This window comes from Ovis aries, chromosome 4 (assembly GCF_016772045.2).
Source record: "Ovis aries strain OAR_USU_Benz2616 breed Rambouillet chromosome 4, ARS-UI_Ramb_v3.0, whole genome shotgun sequence".
Classification (NCBI taxonomy): Eukaryota; Metazoa; Chordata; class Mammalia; order Artiodactyla; family Bovidae; genus Ovis; species Ovis aries.
In genome coordinates this window covers 62,294,032-62,307,986 of record NC_056057.1, presented here as the reverse complement: position 1 = coordinate 62,307,986, position 13,955 = coordinate 62,294,032, and the positions used below count along the sequence as shown (strand labels likewise).

The following is a 13,955-nucleotide window of genomic DNA, read 5'->3' as shown; positions in this document are numbered from 1 at the left end:
CTTGGAGAAGGCAATGGCACCCCTCTCCAGCACTCTTGCCTGGAAAATCCCATGGACGGAGGAGCCTGGTGGGCTGCAGTCCATGGGGTCGCTAAGAGTCAGACATGGCTGAGTGACTTCACTTTCACTTTTTACTTTCATGCATTGGAGAAGGAAATGGCAACCCACTCCAGTGTTCTTGCCTGGAGAATCCCAGGGATGGGAGAGCCTAGTGGGCTGCCATCTCTGGGGTCGCACAGAGTTGGACATGACTGAAGCGACTTAGCAGTAGCAGCAGCAGCAGGCCTCTCCTTGTAGATGCCTCTCTGAGAGGCCTGAGACCAGCGCTTCCCATCTGCCCTTTGTTTAATTTTCTCTAGTAACACTCAGCCTTTTCTGACTTTTGGAATCTTTTTCCCACTGTAACCTAAGCCTATGCTGGCTGAGATTTTTGACTATAATGTTCACTTATGGTTACACAGTGTCTTGAACAGCACATGGCATACAATGAGTATTTTTTTAAAGGACATTCTTCCCTGAAACACAGAAAAAGAACCCTGCTACACCCAGGTTACATATATAATAAGCTGTGCAACATTTGGCAAGCTACGCAACCTTTCTGAGCCTTAGTTTTTTTCATCAATCAAGTGGAATTAATAGAAACATTTATCTTACAGAATTGTTTTAAGGATCTGTAATGGCAGCTCTTCCCAAGGTGAATTACTACTACTTTCACAGTCTTTGTAAAGCGTCTGGAATGCTACACGTGCTATTAGAAATTTCCTGGAACTTTAAAGCATTTCAGAGCCAAGGACTCCAAAAATGTAGAAGCAGGGACCAAAGCTTCTAGAAGACTGTGTTCTATAGAACTCCCAACTGGTCACTAGAGTATACAGAAAGTAAAAGTGAAAGTCACTCAGTTGTGTCTGACTCTTTGTGACCCCATGGACTATACAGTCCATGGAATTCTCCAGGCCAGAATACTGGAGTGGGTAGCCTCTCCCTTCTCCAGGGGATCTTCCGAACCCAGGGATTGAACCCAGGTCTCCCACATTGTACGCAGATTCTTTACCAGCTGAACCATCAGGGAATCCCAAGAACGCTGGAATGGGTAGCCTATCCTGTCTCCAGCAGATCTTCCTGACCCAGGAATTGAACCAGGGTCTCCTGCATTGCAGATGGATTCCTTGTCAGCTGAGCTACCAGGGAAGATTCAGGGTGCACAGAATCCATTAGAATTCTGGCCACCAGGGGGCACTCACCACTGAGGTCTGGAGAAATCCTTCCCTTGGACTTGTTTGTCCCCTTTCTGTCTCCTGTTTGGACTTCGCTGGCTTGCTCTGTGTTCTGTATCTCACCTTCAGCAAAGGAGTTTCCTTATTTAAACTCGTACCTTTCAATTTGTCCAAATTCTTTACTAACTGTGTCTGCCCTGTCTGACTTTGATATGGTTCTGGCCACCTTTGGATACTGACCTTTAGATCTTGTACCCGGGTACTCTCTCCTTGATTTGTTCTGGTGACATTTTAGGTGTATTCTTATATAATTGAGCTACATATATTTGAACTATGAATACACTGACATTGTTAAAGAGTAAAAGAATCTCTGATACCAAGAGGATGATATCTGTCATGCAAATGATCCCAGAGAAATCTTCCATCTGGTAAGCCATATAAAATAACATGACTGCCGTTTGGCAGGTGGGAATTTAGATACTGCAGAGTCTGCGTGACCTTGGAGTACAATTTCTCAGGAGTGGTCATTTCTGGGAGAGGATCAATATGCCTGTTGGCAAAAGAAACAGAAAATATCTTAGTGGGCTATAAGGATAAATGCATGCAAATACACTTCCCTGCCCCTGACACACACACTCTCTCACACACACACTGAATATTTATTTGCAAAATATTTCTGACTTTGGGACTCCCTTGTGATTAGGAGGGCCACTGACAGGTCTGGCCTACGCGTTGTGAGCAGAAATGACATTTGCCATGTTTGGTTGTATGAGATCCTCTAGCATGCCCTTTCTCTTTGCCACGGGCCTGAACAATGTTCTAGAAGGCAGCTGCTCCACCAGTGAGTACTGGAACAGAGCTCCATGGTGATCCCTGATGGACAATGTAGTGTGAGTGAGTAAATATTTATTGTGTTATGCTATTAAGATTTTAGGGGCTGTTTGTTCCTGCAGTATAATATCACTGAGTCTGACTATTGCACACAGTTAATGGAATCAAAGAAGCCTGGTACTGCTTATTGTTTTTTGGTGCTTTGAGATCTGCAACTTGGCCTTTAAAATTTTTCATCTATGCCATAGTCAGGGAAACGGACTTTCACTGCAAAATGAAGTGATATTATGTGTGCACACTACATCCTTCCTTTCTGCACTAAACGTGAACTTTCATGAATTTCCTGATCGGCTGCTATTCCAGGCTGCACCCCTGCCACAATATCTGTCAGCAGACAATTCAGATTTTCATCACTGCCTTTCTCTATGTGGTAGTGCTCGTGCTATACAGAGGAAATTTAAAATTTTATTCTTATCTTTTTGTTCCATAAAAGTTAGTGAAAACAGAAAATGAAAGTACCGAAAGTAGTTATAAGAGCATGGTCCTAAAATCAGAGAATTTATGACAAAGATGTAAATCATAAGTGAATTAAAAGTAGCAAATCTTTAGCTTCAATCAGACATTTATTGAATTTCATTTGTCTTGGAAAAGAGCAAAGAACAAAGATAAGAAATATAAAAAATACTAGAAATAAATCATTGAAAATCTCATTTAAATCTCCCTTCTTTTCTTTGTTTATCTCTCTCTCTCTCTTTTTTTTTTGTTATGTTTAAAAGGCAAGGTACAAATAGGGATTCTAGAACATTTTTTGGATTTAATATATAAGCCTACTATTATTCATTTTTTGCACAACTGAGTTTTGTACAAGCCCTAAGTACACATCAGATTTGACTTAAGACACTAACCTGCATTCACCTGGGAGAGAATATAGAATTTTCTGATTTTCATCTACTCTTTTGGCTTTAAACTGCCTGTTGTTAATCTAAATGGAATCATGTTCTCTAAATTCTTGAAATTTCAGATTTACCTAATGATCCTGTCTATGGATTGAATAGCATCCCTCAGACTGTGACCTCATTTGAAAACAGGGTCTCTGCAGATATAATCAATTGAGATGAGATCATACTGGATTAGGATGAGCCTTAAATACAATCATTAGGGTTTTTTAAGAAGAGGAGAGACACAGACGTAGGGAAGAAGGCCACGTGATGCTGGAAGTGGAGACTGGAGTGATGCTGCCACAAGCCAAGGAATGTTGAGGATTGCAGGGAGCCACCAGAAGGATGAAAAGACAAAGAAGGACTTTCCATGGGCACTTCAAAAGGAACCTGGCCCTTCCCACACCTTGATTTTGGACCTTTAGCCTCCAGCACTGTGAGAGAATGTCTCCTTTGTTTGAAGTTACCCAGGTTGAGGTATTTTGTCACTGCCACCCTAAGGCGTTGAATGCAGATTCTAAGCCAGAAAAAGTAAGTTCATGACTCACAGGTTGGACCAGACATAAGAGACATGGAAAGAGGGAATAGAAAGAAGTCCCGGGAGGGAGGAGGGAGGGGGGGTTCAGGATGGGGAACACGTGTATACCTGTGGTGGATTCATGTTGATGTATGGCAAAACCAATACAACTTTGTAAAGTAATTAACCTCCAATTGAAATAAATATATTTATACTAAAAAAAGAAAAACTAAAAAAAAAAAAGTCCCTGGGGTATTCACTATTGTCACTTTTAAGGGACCTGCTCCTAAATGAATATCAGTGGTGTCATTTTGGAAGGAATTTTTCAAAATGTATCAAAATTTGAAGTTGGCTTAACTATTAACCTTGGTTGACATTTCTCTTTTGGGAAATTGTCCTTTAATAACGTTTTCACAAATGTGCAAAAATGTACATACAAATATTGTAGCATTTCTTGGAATATAATTAAATTGGAATAAACTAAAAAGTCTGGCTGCCTAAATTATAGTACACCCATGCAGCCATTCAAAGGAATGAAGTAACTAGATAAAGGTGATGGTTGCAGAACATTCTGAATATACTCAATGCTACTGAATCATTCACTTTAAAATGGTTAATTTTACAATATGTGAATTTCATCACAATAAAACAAAATTTTTAAAAAGAATAAATGTATCAACATGGGAAAGACTGCTGAAAAGTATTGTTGATCAAAAAGAACAAATTGCAGAGCACTAAGCATAATATTATTTCATTTCAATGAATATTAATCACCCTGTAAGTTAGAATTTGAATAGAAAAAAAAAATCTGGATGCAAATACAGGAAGCTGTATCTATTGGTTAGCTCACAGCAGGCTTGAGGGGGCTGGTAGGGAGTGACTCTGGCGTAACTCTCCCTTCCTAAACCCTGTATTATTTGAACTTCTTACAAGAGATGTTATTTTGTGATCAGAGAAACAATCCAAATGAAAGGGGTCTTCATATTATTTTATTCTTTCTAAAATAAGAGATAAAACTAAGTTTTGATGGGAGGGGCAGAAAACATTGTCATCTTATGTCATTTCCGCTCTACCTATTTCTCTTAGCCAAATAACACTTTCTCACTGCTGCTATCCCAAGGGTGGCAGGCTGACCATCGTGTGAGGGCCACATGGGCCAGTTTGTGACAAGCAGCATGTCCCCATCCAGAGGGAAAGGTGGAGCAAGTCTGATGTTTGGGGCGTTTGTTGCGGTTGGTGTTTATGCTTCTACACTAGGTAATGAGTTCCCTGGACTTTGTGATAAAGAGATAGGAGGAAAGGGAAAAAGATGCCCATTTTACAAAACCCCAGCATGTGGAATAAAATTCTATATTTATGGTTTTTATTACTTTGGGAAAAATTATATGGTTTTAAGAACAAAAAGGCTCTGTAACCTACAAAAAAGAGTACTCAGAAGGATTTGAGAATAGGTTGCCTATCTACTAGGGGAAAAAGACTGGTAACCAGGCTTGATTTGCAGATGTCCAACAGCACTAGAAGGACCCCAGTGTATGGAGGGGATTTGGGCTGCCCTCTGGGCTTGTTCAGACCAGGAGAATCCACCCAGAGTAACCAGGTTTTACCTTCACTGTGTGTTTGGAGTGCAACAGCAGGGGTGAAACAAAGCAAGTTGGAGTCTGTGTCCTGTCTTCTGTCAATGGTAAAGCTAGCATGCACACCTATTAACTTTTGCCTTGGCAGCTCAGGTTTTGTTTTTTCTGCTGATGCAACAGCAGTTTGGCACAGAGCAGTTATGCTGAGCTAAGCCTCTCCTACCACCTAAAAGCAAGATGAGTTAAGAGGGAGGAAAGTCTCCCAAACTCCCTCCTTAATGATTCTTTTTTAGTCAGAGACACAACCTTGATGATAAACAAAGAATCTCAGCTAATTTGTATTATGAAAGTAAGCAAGCTTAACCAAAATGGTTTGGAGTCAGAACAGAAGCCATGATGCTTCTGGAGAAGCATCACGAGACTGCTGGAGCAGTCTCCAGTCATCTTTGCTACATCATGTACACCTAGACAATTTACATGTGTGCATTGCTAAGTATGTCCTGCCGTGAGCATAGCAAGCTCAGGCAAGTTCAGAAGGGTCTGAGTGGCAGATGGTGGGTCACCTCTTCTGAATGCCATACAAGGTCCCTATGACTCTGTATCTGAAAAATTCTCAATGCCATTTTTACCTGTGTACTCTTTCTCCCCTCACTGCAGATAGTGACTGCAGCCATGAAATAAAAAGATGCTTACTCCTTGGAAGAAAAGTTATGACCAACCTAGATAGCATGTTCAAAAGCAGAGACGTTACTTTGCCAACAAAGGTCCATCTAGTCAAGGCTATGGTTTTTCCTGTGGTCATGTATGGATGTGAGAGTTGGACTGTGAAGAAGGCTGAGTGCCGAAGAATTGATGCTTTTGAACTGTGGTGTTGGAGAAAACTCTTGAGAGTTCCTTGGACTGCAAGGAGATCCAACCAGTCCATTCTGAAGGAGATCAGCCCTGGGATTTCTTTGGAAGGAATGATGCTAAAGCTGAAACTCCAGTACTTTGGCCACCTCATGCGAAGAGCTGACTCATTGGAAAAGACTCTGATGCTGGGAGGGATTGAGGGCAGGAGGAGAAGGGGACGATAGAGGATGAGATGGCTGGATGGCATCACTGACTTGATGGACGTGTCTGAGTGAACTCCAGGAGTTGGTGATGGACAGGGAGGCCTGGCGTGCTACGATTCATGGGGTCGCAAAGAGTCAGACATGACTGAGCGACTGAACTGAACTGAGTACTAGCATTTTAGTGATCAAAGAGTTCCAGTGGTTTGGGGAACACCTCCCAGGCCTTGTGGGCATGCTAAGTCACTTTAGCCGTGTCTCACTCTTTGCGATGCTATGGTCTGTAGCCCGCCAGACTCCTCTGTCCATGGGATTCTCCAGGCAAGAATACTGGAGTGGGTTGCCATGCTCTTCTCCAGGGGATCTTCCTAACCCAGGGATCGAACTCGCATCTCAGGTCTCCTACACTGGCAGGCGGATTCTTTACCACTAGTGCCTCTTGTTGTCAAAGACTGACTGGGCTGAGCTGAAACTTTTAACCTCTTCCCTAGGATGTTCTGGAGCCCATGTCAGATCCATTTTGCCATCCTGGGTTTGCCTGCCACCGCGGTGCCTGCATCCTTCCCCACCCACTGGTGAGCTCACACCAGTCACTCGTGGAGAGGTAAGGGGTTGCGGGGACAGAGCTTGGGGGAGAAATATGAAAACCAGATTGAGAGACATGACGTTCATGCCAAGAAAATAATGAAAGAGAAAATGGTGCCCAGCACATGCTCTCACACGTCAGGACCACAGGGGCGGGCTTGGAACAGACGATGAGCCTTGCCTTTGGGGTGGCTCAGACTCTGTCCTCATCCTAATGAATTGTGCCCGATCATGCAAAATAAGCCTCATGACTTGGGTGCAGGGCCAGCCACCATCATTTCATTAGCCTGGCAGGTGTTTCAGCCAGATTGCACCTGGTTGGTGGCAGGTGTGCCCCTTCTTGAGGAAGAAGGCGAACAGATTCTGTAGAAAACATTGCCCAGAATCAGAGCAAGAGCCCAGAGACTTGTTGTGGTTGAGTGTTCAGATTTCACCCACAGCTAGCTTTTGTGCTTTTGAAACATCCAGGTAAGAGAGGGCTTCCCAGGTGCTAGTGGTAAAGAATCTACCTGCCAATACAGGGGATGCCAGGGACACAGTTTCAGTCCCTGGGTCAGGAAGATCCCCTGGAGTAGGAATGGCAACCTGCTCCAGTATTCTTGCCTGGAAAATTGAGGCAGCCCTTTTCTCCAGGCCCACCAGTTGTAACCACATTATTGACTTCCCACCCAAACTCTTTGAAGAGGCCTCTTGACATAGATGGGGAATGGGGTGGGGACTCACTGGGCCCGCATTACCTGATGCATAGAGGTCCTGGGGCCCCTAAAAGAGTATGTGGTCTGGAACATCCTGGCTGGTTGAGAAACTCCTTGGCCACCCCACTTCCACTGAGGAGGCTGGGAGAGAAAATTTCTCTGAGCAGGAGTTCTTTCCCTTCCCTTCTCTATTGGTTTTCTACCCTTGATTGGATGGAATGGATTGTTTTCTGGCAGCTGAACTCCTCGGAGTCTGTTATCTATCAGCACCTTGGCTGCTTCCTCTTAATGCAGTGCTGACCAGCTGTCCTGGATGACATCTGAAACAATGGCACTGCAGAAAAATGCTTGGGAGCTGGCGACACAGACGACCTCTGTAGGGTGGCCTTGGCTCTCTCCATTAGGTAAAAGATATTTAGTTTATAATTTCTAGGTCCACTCTAAAACATGGAACTAAATCCATTTCTGTGGCTAGTGTTATGTGCTTATATATATATATGTAGCGCTCTCTCTCTATATATATATATTTATCACATTTCCAGTAATTATGATGTTCTTTTCAGGGATGTCATGTTGGGATATTGGGGAAGGTTTGTAATCACCCTTTATGAACTGAGGCTCTTGAGGCCACTCTCATTTCTCAGTACTCCTATTGCTACCCAGCTGCTGTAGTTCACTCATACTTGCCCTATTTCCAGGAATTTTTTTCAGTATCACTCACATTCTGCAGTTTTTGAAGGCAATGATAGCAAAAGCCCAAGTAACCTGGGTTAGTTTAAGCCCAATCAAGTAGAGTTACAATGACAAAGCTAAGTTTGTCTATTTTACCTTTTTTCTCAAATTCCTGATGCTAAAAGCTATTTTCCAATCCTGACCTTCACTCATTTAACAAGTACTTATTACCTACAAGAGTTTAAATAATAGAGAAAGAAGCAGAGAACTAGCATTTTCATTAAAAAAGAAAGAAAGAAAAGAAAAAAGTCAAGCAAATATCCTAAAAGTTTTTTCAGGACGAACTTATTATGCAATTTGTTGCTGGCTTGAGCTTTTTATGAAATCACTTTGCTCATTTGGGGTAATCTCTGCCACCTTGATGTTCTGGCAGATGGGAAGTATAGTTGCCATCTGTCTTTATTTTTCTAACCCCTCCACAGGACGTTGCAAAATGGGCACCGTGGGGACACCCCACACAGCCGACTCCATTCTTTCACCCAAATGCTTGCTGTTTATTTGCCCAGACCCCCCGGGGGGAAAAAGGCTGGCATAGGTCTCTGGCTGATGTCTACCTGCCCTTTAGCTCCTTGGAAAAGGAAGAGCAGGGCCAGGCTGGAGGGACCTCTGCGTGTGCAGCTTCTGCTGAAAACATGCAGTTTCAGGGATTTGGGGCTCCTGAACTAAAAGTCTTTCTGCAGGTGTTTTTTTTTGCTCAGTATAATAACCAGCTTGTTCTCTGTCCCCTCCCGGGGGATAGGATCCAGAGATTGGAGGGGCACTGGCTGATCTGACCATAGGTTTTGTTCTTTGATGGGACTGGGGGCTGACGCTCATTGCTTTACCTTTATAAGCTCTTTGAGGTCAGGGATGGTGGCCTCTTTGCCACTGTATCCTAGAGCCAGGCACAGAGCTTGGCACATCATAAGTGGTCAATACATACTTTTAAAAGCATGTGCATAAAAGAAAGCAAATGAGACAAGTATGGACTGTAGAAACAACACAGAATTTAGCCAGAGAACCTTGTTGGGCTCTCATCTTTGCCCCTCACTATGGAAGTAAGTTTCTTAATGACCTTGCTGAACGGTTTCCTCATCTGTGAAAAGGCGCAATAGCACTTGCCTCTTAGGGCTGCTGTGGGGATGAGATGATGCAGAGAGTGGTGTGGCTCTTGGCTCATGGAAGGTTTTGGGGGTGTTTGCCATTTACTGGAGAGTGCCAGGTGGCTCATCACAGAGCTAACTTGGGTCCCCAGAATGTAGCCTTGGCAGACTTGGGATTCTGGGGAGAGTGGTAAACCAGCCTAGGGGCTGCCAAGGCAAGGCACATGAGTATCTCTGGGTTGCAGCATGGAATCTCCTACCCTGAACTCACTTCACTGATTAGGTCTACACCTCCTTCACCAGAAGGGTTCTGAGGCTCTCATGGAGGTATCCATGAGGGCAAACACAATTTCATAATATTCAACCATGTTTTTAGCACAAACTTAAAAAGCTCTTGGTGAGCGAAGTATAGAAAAACAAAAGGTGGGCAGTGAGCAGGGTGGCCTGCTTCTAGTACCTCTTGGGTTTGAGTCCAGCTCTGCCATCCGTCACTAATTGGACGAGTCATGTCACCTCTCTTGGCTTTGCTTTTAGGTTTTCCAAAATGATGTGTGGGTGGCTACTGGGGAGTTGTTTTAGATCTGATCTCACCTTTTTTTTTTTTCTTTTTGGCCATGATCACAGGACAGATGGCATTCACATGTGCGGCATATTCTTAGGGGTATGCACAGACTTTGAGAAGCCTTCCAAAATGTTGTGGGGGAACGAAGGCATTCAACATTTTGAAATCACTACTGATATTAGCAGTTTAGCAAAACCACTTTCTTACTATGGGCCATGGGCACAAATAGGATTGGCTGTGAATCATGTGTAGGTTTTTTGCAAAGCTCTAAGTCTATACTATCTCAGCCACACGAGTAAGTAAATCAGAAGATGAGTGAGGAAGCTGTTCTTATGGGATAGCTGTGATTTTGCTTTATTTCAAAAGTCACGCTTCTCAGTCTTGGATTTTTGGCTAGCAGTAGCATATTTCTTGTGATGTAATTCAGAGTTGATCATGACACACCCATTTGTTATGAAGCAGAGCAAAGAATTAATGGGATCAGATATTTTTCAAAGGCTCTTTCAGATTTCTAGGTTGATTCTATTGAGTCGACATGTGTCCAGGACTTGTTAAGATAGGCAAGTAGGCTACTATAATGGAGTGGAGATGAGGGGAAGCTCAAAGAACCTTCCAAACATTTTTAGTAACTCACCCACTGCAGACATCATTTCCAATCATGGCATATATGACAATGGCTGGATAATCCAACAGCTGGTTCCTAGATAAACTGAGAAGCCATAGATGGAATTTGAATATCGAACACTTGGAAACCTAGCTTTGGAACCAACCAACATGTGAAAGAATCTTCAAATGGCCACCCTCTGGGTAACTTTTTGCCATTTTTCTTTCATTCTAGTGTCTCCATTCCTACTTCCCCTCTTCTCTATAATCTTTAACCCACTTCTCCATTAGGAAAAGACCACATAAATACATACCTACATTTAGAGTAGGCTGAAGTCTCCAGTAGGGGGACACGCTACCATCTTTCACAGTAGTTGTCATCAGTAAACCCAGATCAGTTTCCTGAGGTACTTACGTCCAGATGTGTAGGACTTTATGACATTACGACAGCTGTGGACATAGCCAACTTTGAAAAATCAAGGGTTTCTCAAGCTTCCTATTTTGGACACCCCAGGCCTTGCTAATGAATTTTAAGTCAAATATGAGCCAAAACTTGTTTTTTCATTCATAAAGCAGGAATAAGAAACAGTCTTTTTTTTGTCTCGTTCAGATACTTGGGCCAGACCGAAGTTTTATCCACTTTGTATACATTTTTATGATCCTTTTGAAAGTATACATGTAAATTAACCACATCCTGTGGTCACTGGCCCAAGAAGTGAAAATTTCCCACTGTTTGGAAAGTGACTAACAAGTTATGGATGTTCAGTATAAGTGGCTACTGGATAGTAACAGAGAGGTTTTTTTTTTTTATATAATTTTTCAAAATAGAAATCCAACCTAAAAACAACTTATATCCCTCCCTTTTCCACTTACCTTTCTATAAATCTCTCCAGGTTTTGGGAGGATGCACCTGAATAGTTAAAATTGAGAAAATAATTAAAGTTAGTAAATTCAAGTCAGCACTATCAGTATGAGAATTTGACTGATTGACGGAAATCATGGAAGAACCATCATTGTATGGTCAAAGGTCATCCAAACCATCATACTGATGGGAATGACTTCATCCTACAACTTTCTTAATGGGCCTTCTGTTTACTTGGCATTATATTAACATAACCCTAACATTTTTGGATTCACAGGTTTCAAGACATTTACTGAGCATGAATGGGTACACTTTCTAATAGATGTGAGAAAAAAGTACAAAGCTATCAGCAGAGACAGAAACTATTCAAAGATTAAAGAATGAGTTAGGGAATGAGTTCAGTTCAGTTCAGTCACTCAGTCGTGTCCAACTCTTTGCGACCCCATGAATCACAGCACTCCAGGCCTCCCTGTGTATCACCAACTCCCGGAGTTCACTCAGACTCACTTCCACCGAGTCAGTGATGCCATCTCATCCAGCCATCTCATCCTCTGTCGTCCCCTTCTCCTCCTACCCCCAATCCCTCCCAGCATCAAAGTCTTTTCCAATGAGTCAACTCTTCGCATGAGGTGGCCAAAGTACTGGAGTTTCAGCTTTAGCATCATTCCTTCCAAAGAAATCCCAGGGCTGATCTCCTTCAGAATGGACTGGTTGGATCTCCTTGCAGTCCAAGGGACTCTCAAGAGTCTTCTCCAACACCACAGTTCAAAAGCATCAATTCTTCGGCGCTCAGCCTTCTTCACAGTCCAACTCTCACATCCATACATGACCACTGGAAAAACCATAGCCTTGACTAGACGGACCTTAGTTGGCAAAGTAATGTCTCTGCTTTTGAATATGCTATCTAGGTTGGTCATAACTTTTCTTCTAAGGAGTAAGAGGGACAGTAAAAAGGATTATTCAAGAACTGCACATCTCCCTGGAAACCCCATTTAATAGCCTGCTGGTGTTCCCGCTCATTCCTGAGACTCCTCCTAACTGGCTGGCCTGTGCGAGTCAGATTGTAGAGCTGATGTATTTAAGCTCCCGTAGTGACACAGATGACTTCCTTCCCCTACTCTAGGCACCACCAATAATGAATCTCTTATATGAAAATTGTATTCATTGAATATTCTTTTTATTGTCAACGCTCTGCTAAACACTTATTAATTCATTTCGGCCTTAGCACCATAGTACGAGGTAGCATTGTGTGTGTGTGTGTGTGTGTGTGTGTGTGTGCGTGCGTGTGTGTGCCCACGTGGGCATGTGTTCTTGTCTCTTGCATCTTTCATATTGGCAGGCAAATTCTTTACCACTGTGCCAGCTTGGAAGCCCTAGGCATAGTAGGTCTCCATTTTATAGAGGGGGAAACTGAGGCTCACTTAAAGTGACTTTCCCAATGCCACACAACTAATCATTTGGAGAGTTGCACTTCAAAGTCTGTCCCTTCTGTAAGGCTGAGCTCTGGCTCCCTGTGTGACCCGGCTTCTCTAGGCTGGGTGCTAGAAAGAGTTCACTGTTTCAAATAAGTTCACTGTTTCTTTGTCTGTTGGAAGATAGTCTGCAGTAATTAGCGAGTAATCCTCAGGTAGGTGGTACAATTCAAGTGGCAAGGGAGATTTTCCTGTAACTTCTAGCCTTGGAAGCTTGGGGAGAAAGCCAGTGGGTTTCTTGTGGAAACAAATGGGCAAAAGGGCAGTGCACAGCTATTAGGAGCTAACTAGCCCATGTCCCCTCAAAATTCTGTGACCATGCAGGGTGGGCCTCCTTTTCCACATACAACTAGATGCAAGCTATATGTGCAGCATTGATGTTCCCTTGGCTGATTCAGGAATGTTAGCATAATAAACGAACATTGCTTTATTTCCCCTCTCATTGTGGTAAAATATACAACACATAAACATAACCATTTTAATCCTTTTTGAGTGTGCAATTCAGTGGCATTAAATATATTTACGTTGTTATGCAACCATCATCACTATCCTTTTCTAGAATTTTCCCATCATACCAAATAGAAGCAGTCTCTGATAACACCACTCTACCTTCTGTTGGTATATATTGAACTATTCTGGGTACCTCAGATAGGTGGAATCATACCTTATTCATCTTTTTGTGTTGGACTTATTTCACTTAGCATAATGTTCTCAAAAGGCCTCCATTTGTAACCTGTGTTAGAATTTTCTTACTTTTAAAGACTGAATAATTTTCCATTGTATGCACATCCCACATTTTGTTTATCCATTCATCTGTCAATGGGCATTCGAGTTGCTTCTACTATTTGGTTATTATGAATATGCTGCCTATGAACATCGGTGTGCAAATATCTGTTTAGGTTCATTTAGGTTATTGAAATCATTGGACCATATGGCAATGCTACATTAAATTTATTTTAGGAATCGTCATACACTCTTTGCTTCCTTTTTGTGGTGGGGCTTTCCTGATAGCTCAGCTGGTGAAGAATCCACCTGCAATGCGGGAGACCTGGGTTCTATCCCTGGGTTGGGAAGATCCCCTGGAGAAGGGAAAGGCTACCCACTCCAGTATTCTGGCCTGGAGAATTCCATGGAGTATATAGTCCATGGGGTCGCAAAGAGTCAGACACCACTGAGCGACTCTCAGTTCAGGGTAGTATTAAATATGCACACAGACATGCAAATTAAGGGCCGTCA

At 42.8% G+C, this 13,955-nt stretch overlaps 1 protein-coding gene across 5 annotated transcripts in view; it reads right to left on the bottom strand.

The window, feature by feature from the left end:
• The window catches only part of AOAH (acyloxyacyl hydrolase), a 199,116-nt gene that overhangs the window by 28,674 nt on the left and 156,487 nt on the right, over nt 1–13,955 (bottom strand). For all 5 annotated transcript variants that reach the window (XR_009600488.1, XM_042248592.2, XM_060415018.1 and 2 more), the window contains 3 exons: nt 11,259–11,295; nt 10,417–10,491; nt 1,592–1,764 (listed from right to left, as the gene is read on the bottom strand). Coding sequence is in view for 4 of the 5 variants with exons in the window: in XM_042248592.2 (XP_042104526.1) it covers nt 1,592–1,764; nt 10,417–10,491; nt 11,259–11,295 (285 nt within the window). In the remaining variant the exon portion in view is untranslated. The remainder of the gene's footprint in view (nt 1–1,591; nt 1,765–10,416; nt 10,492–11,258; nt 11,296–13,955) is intronic.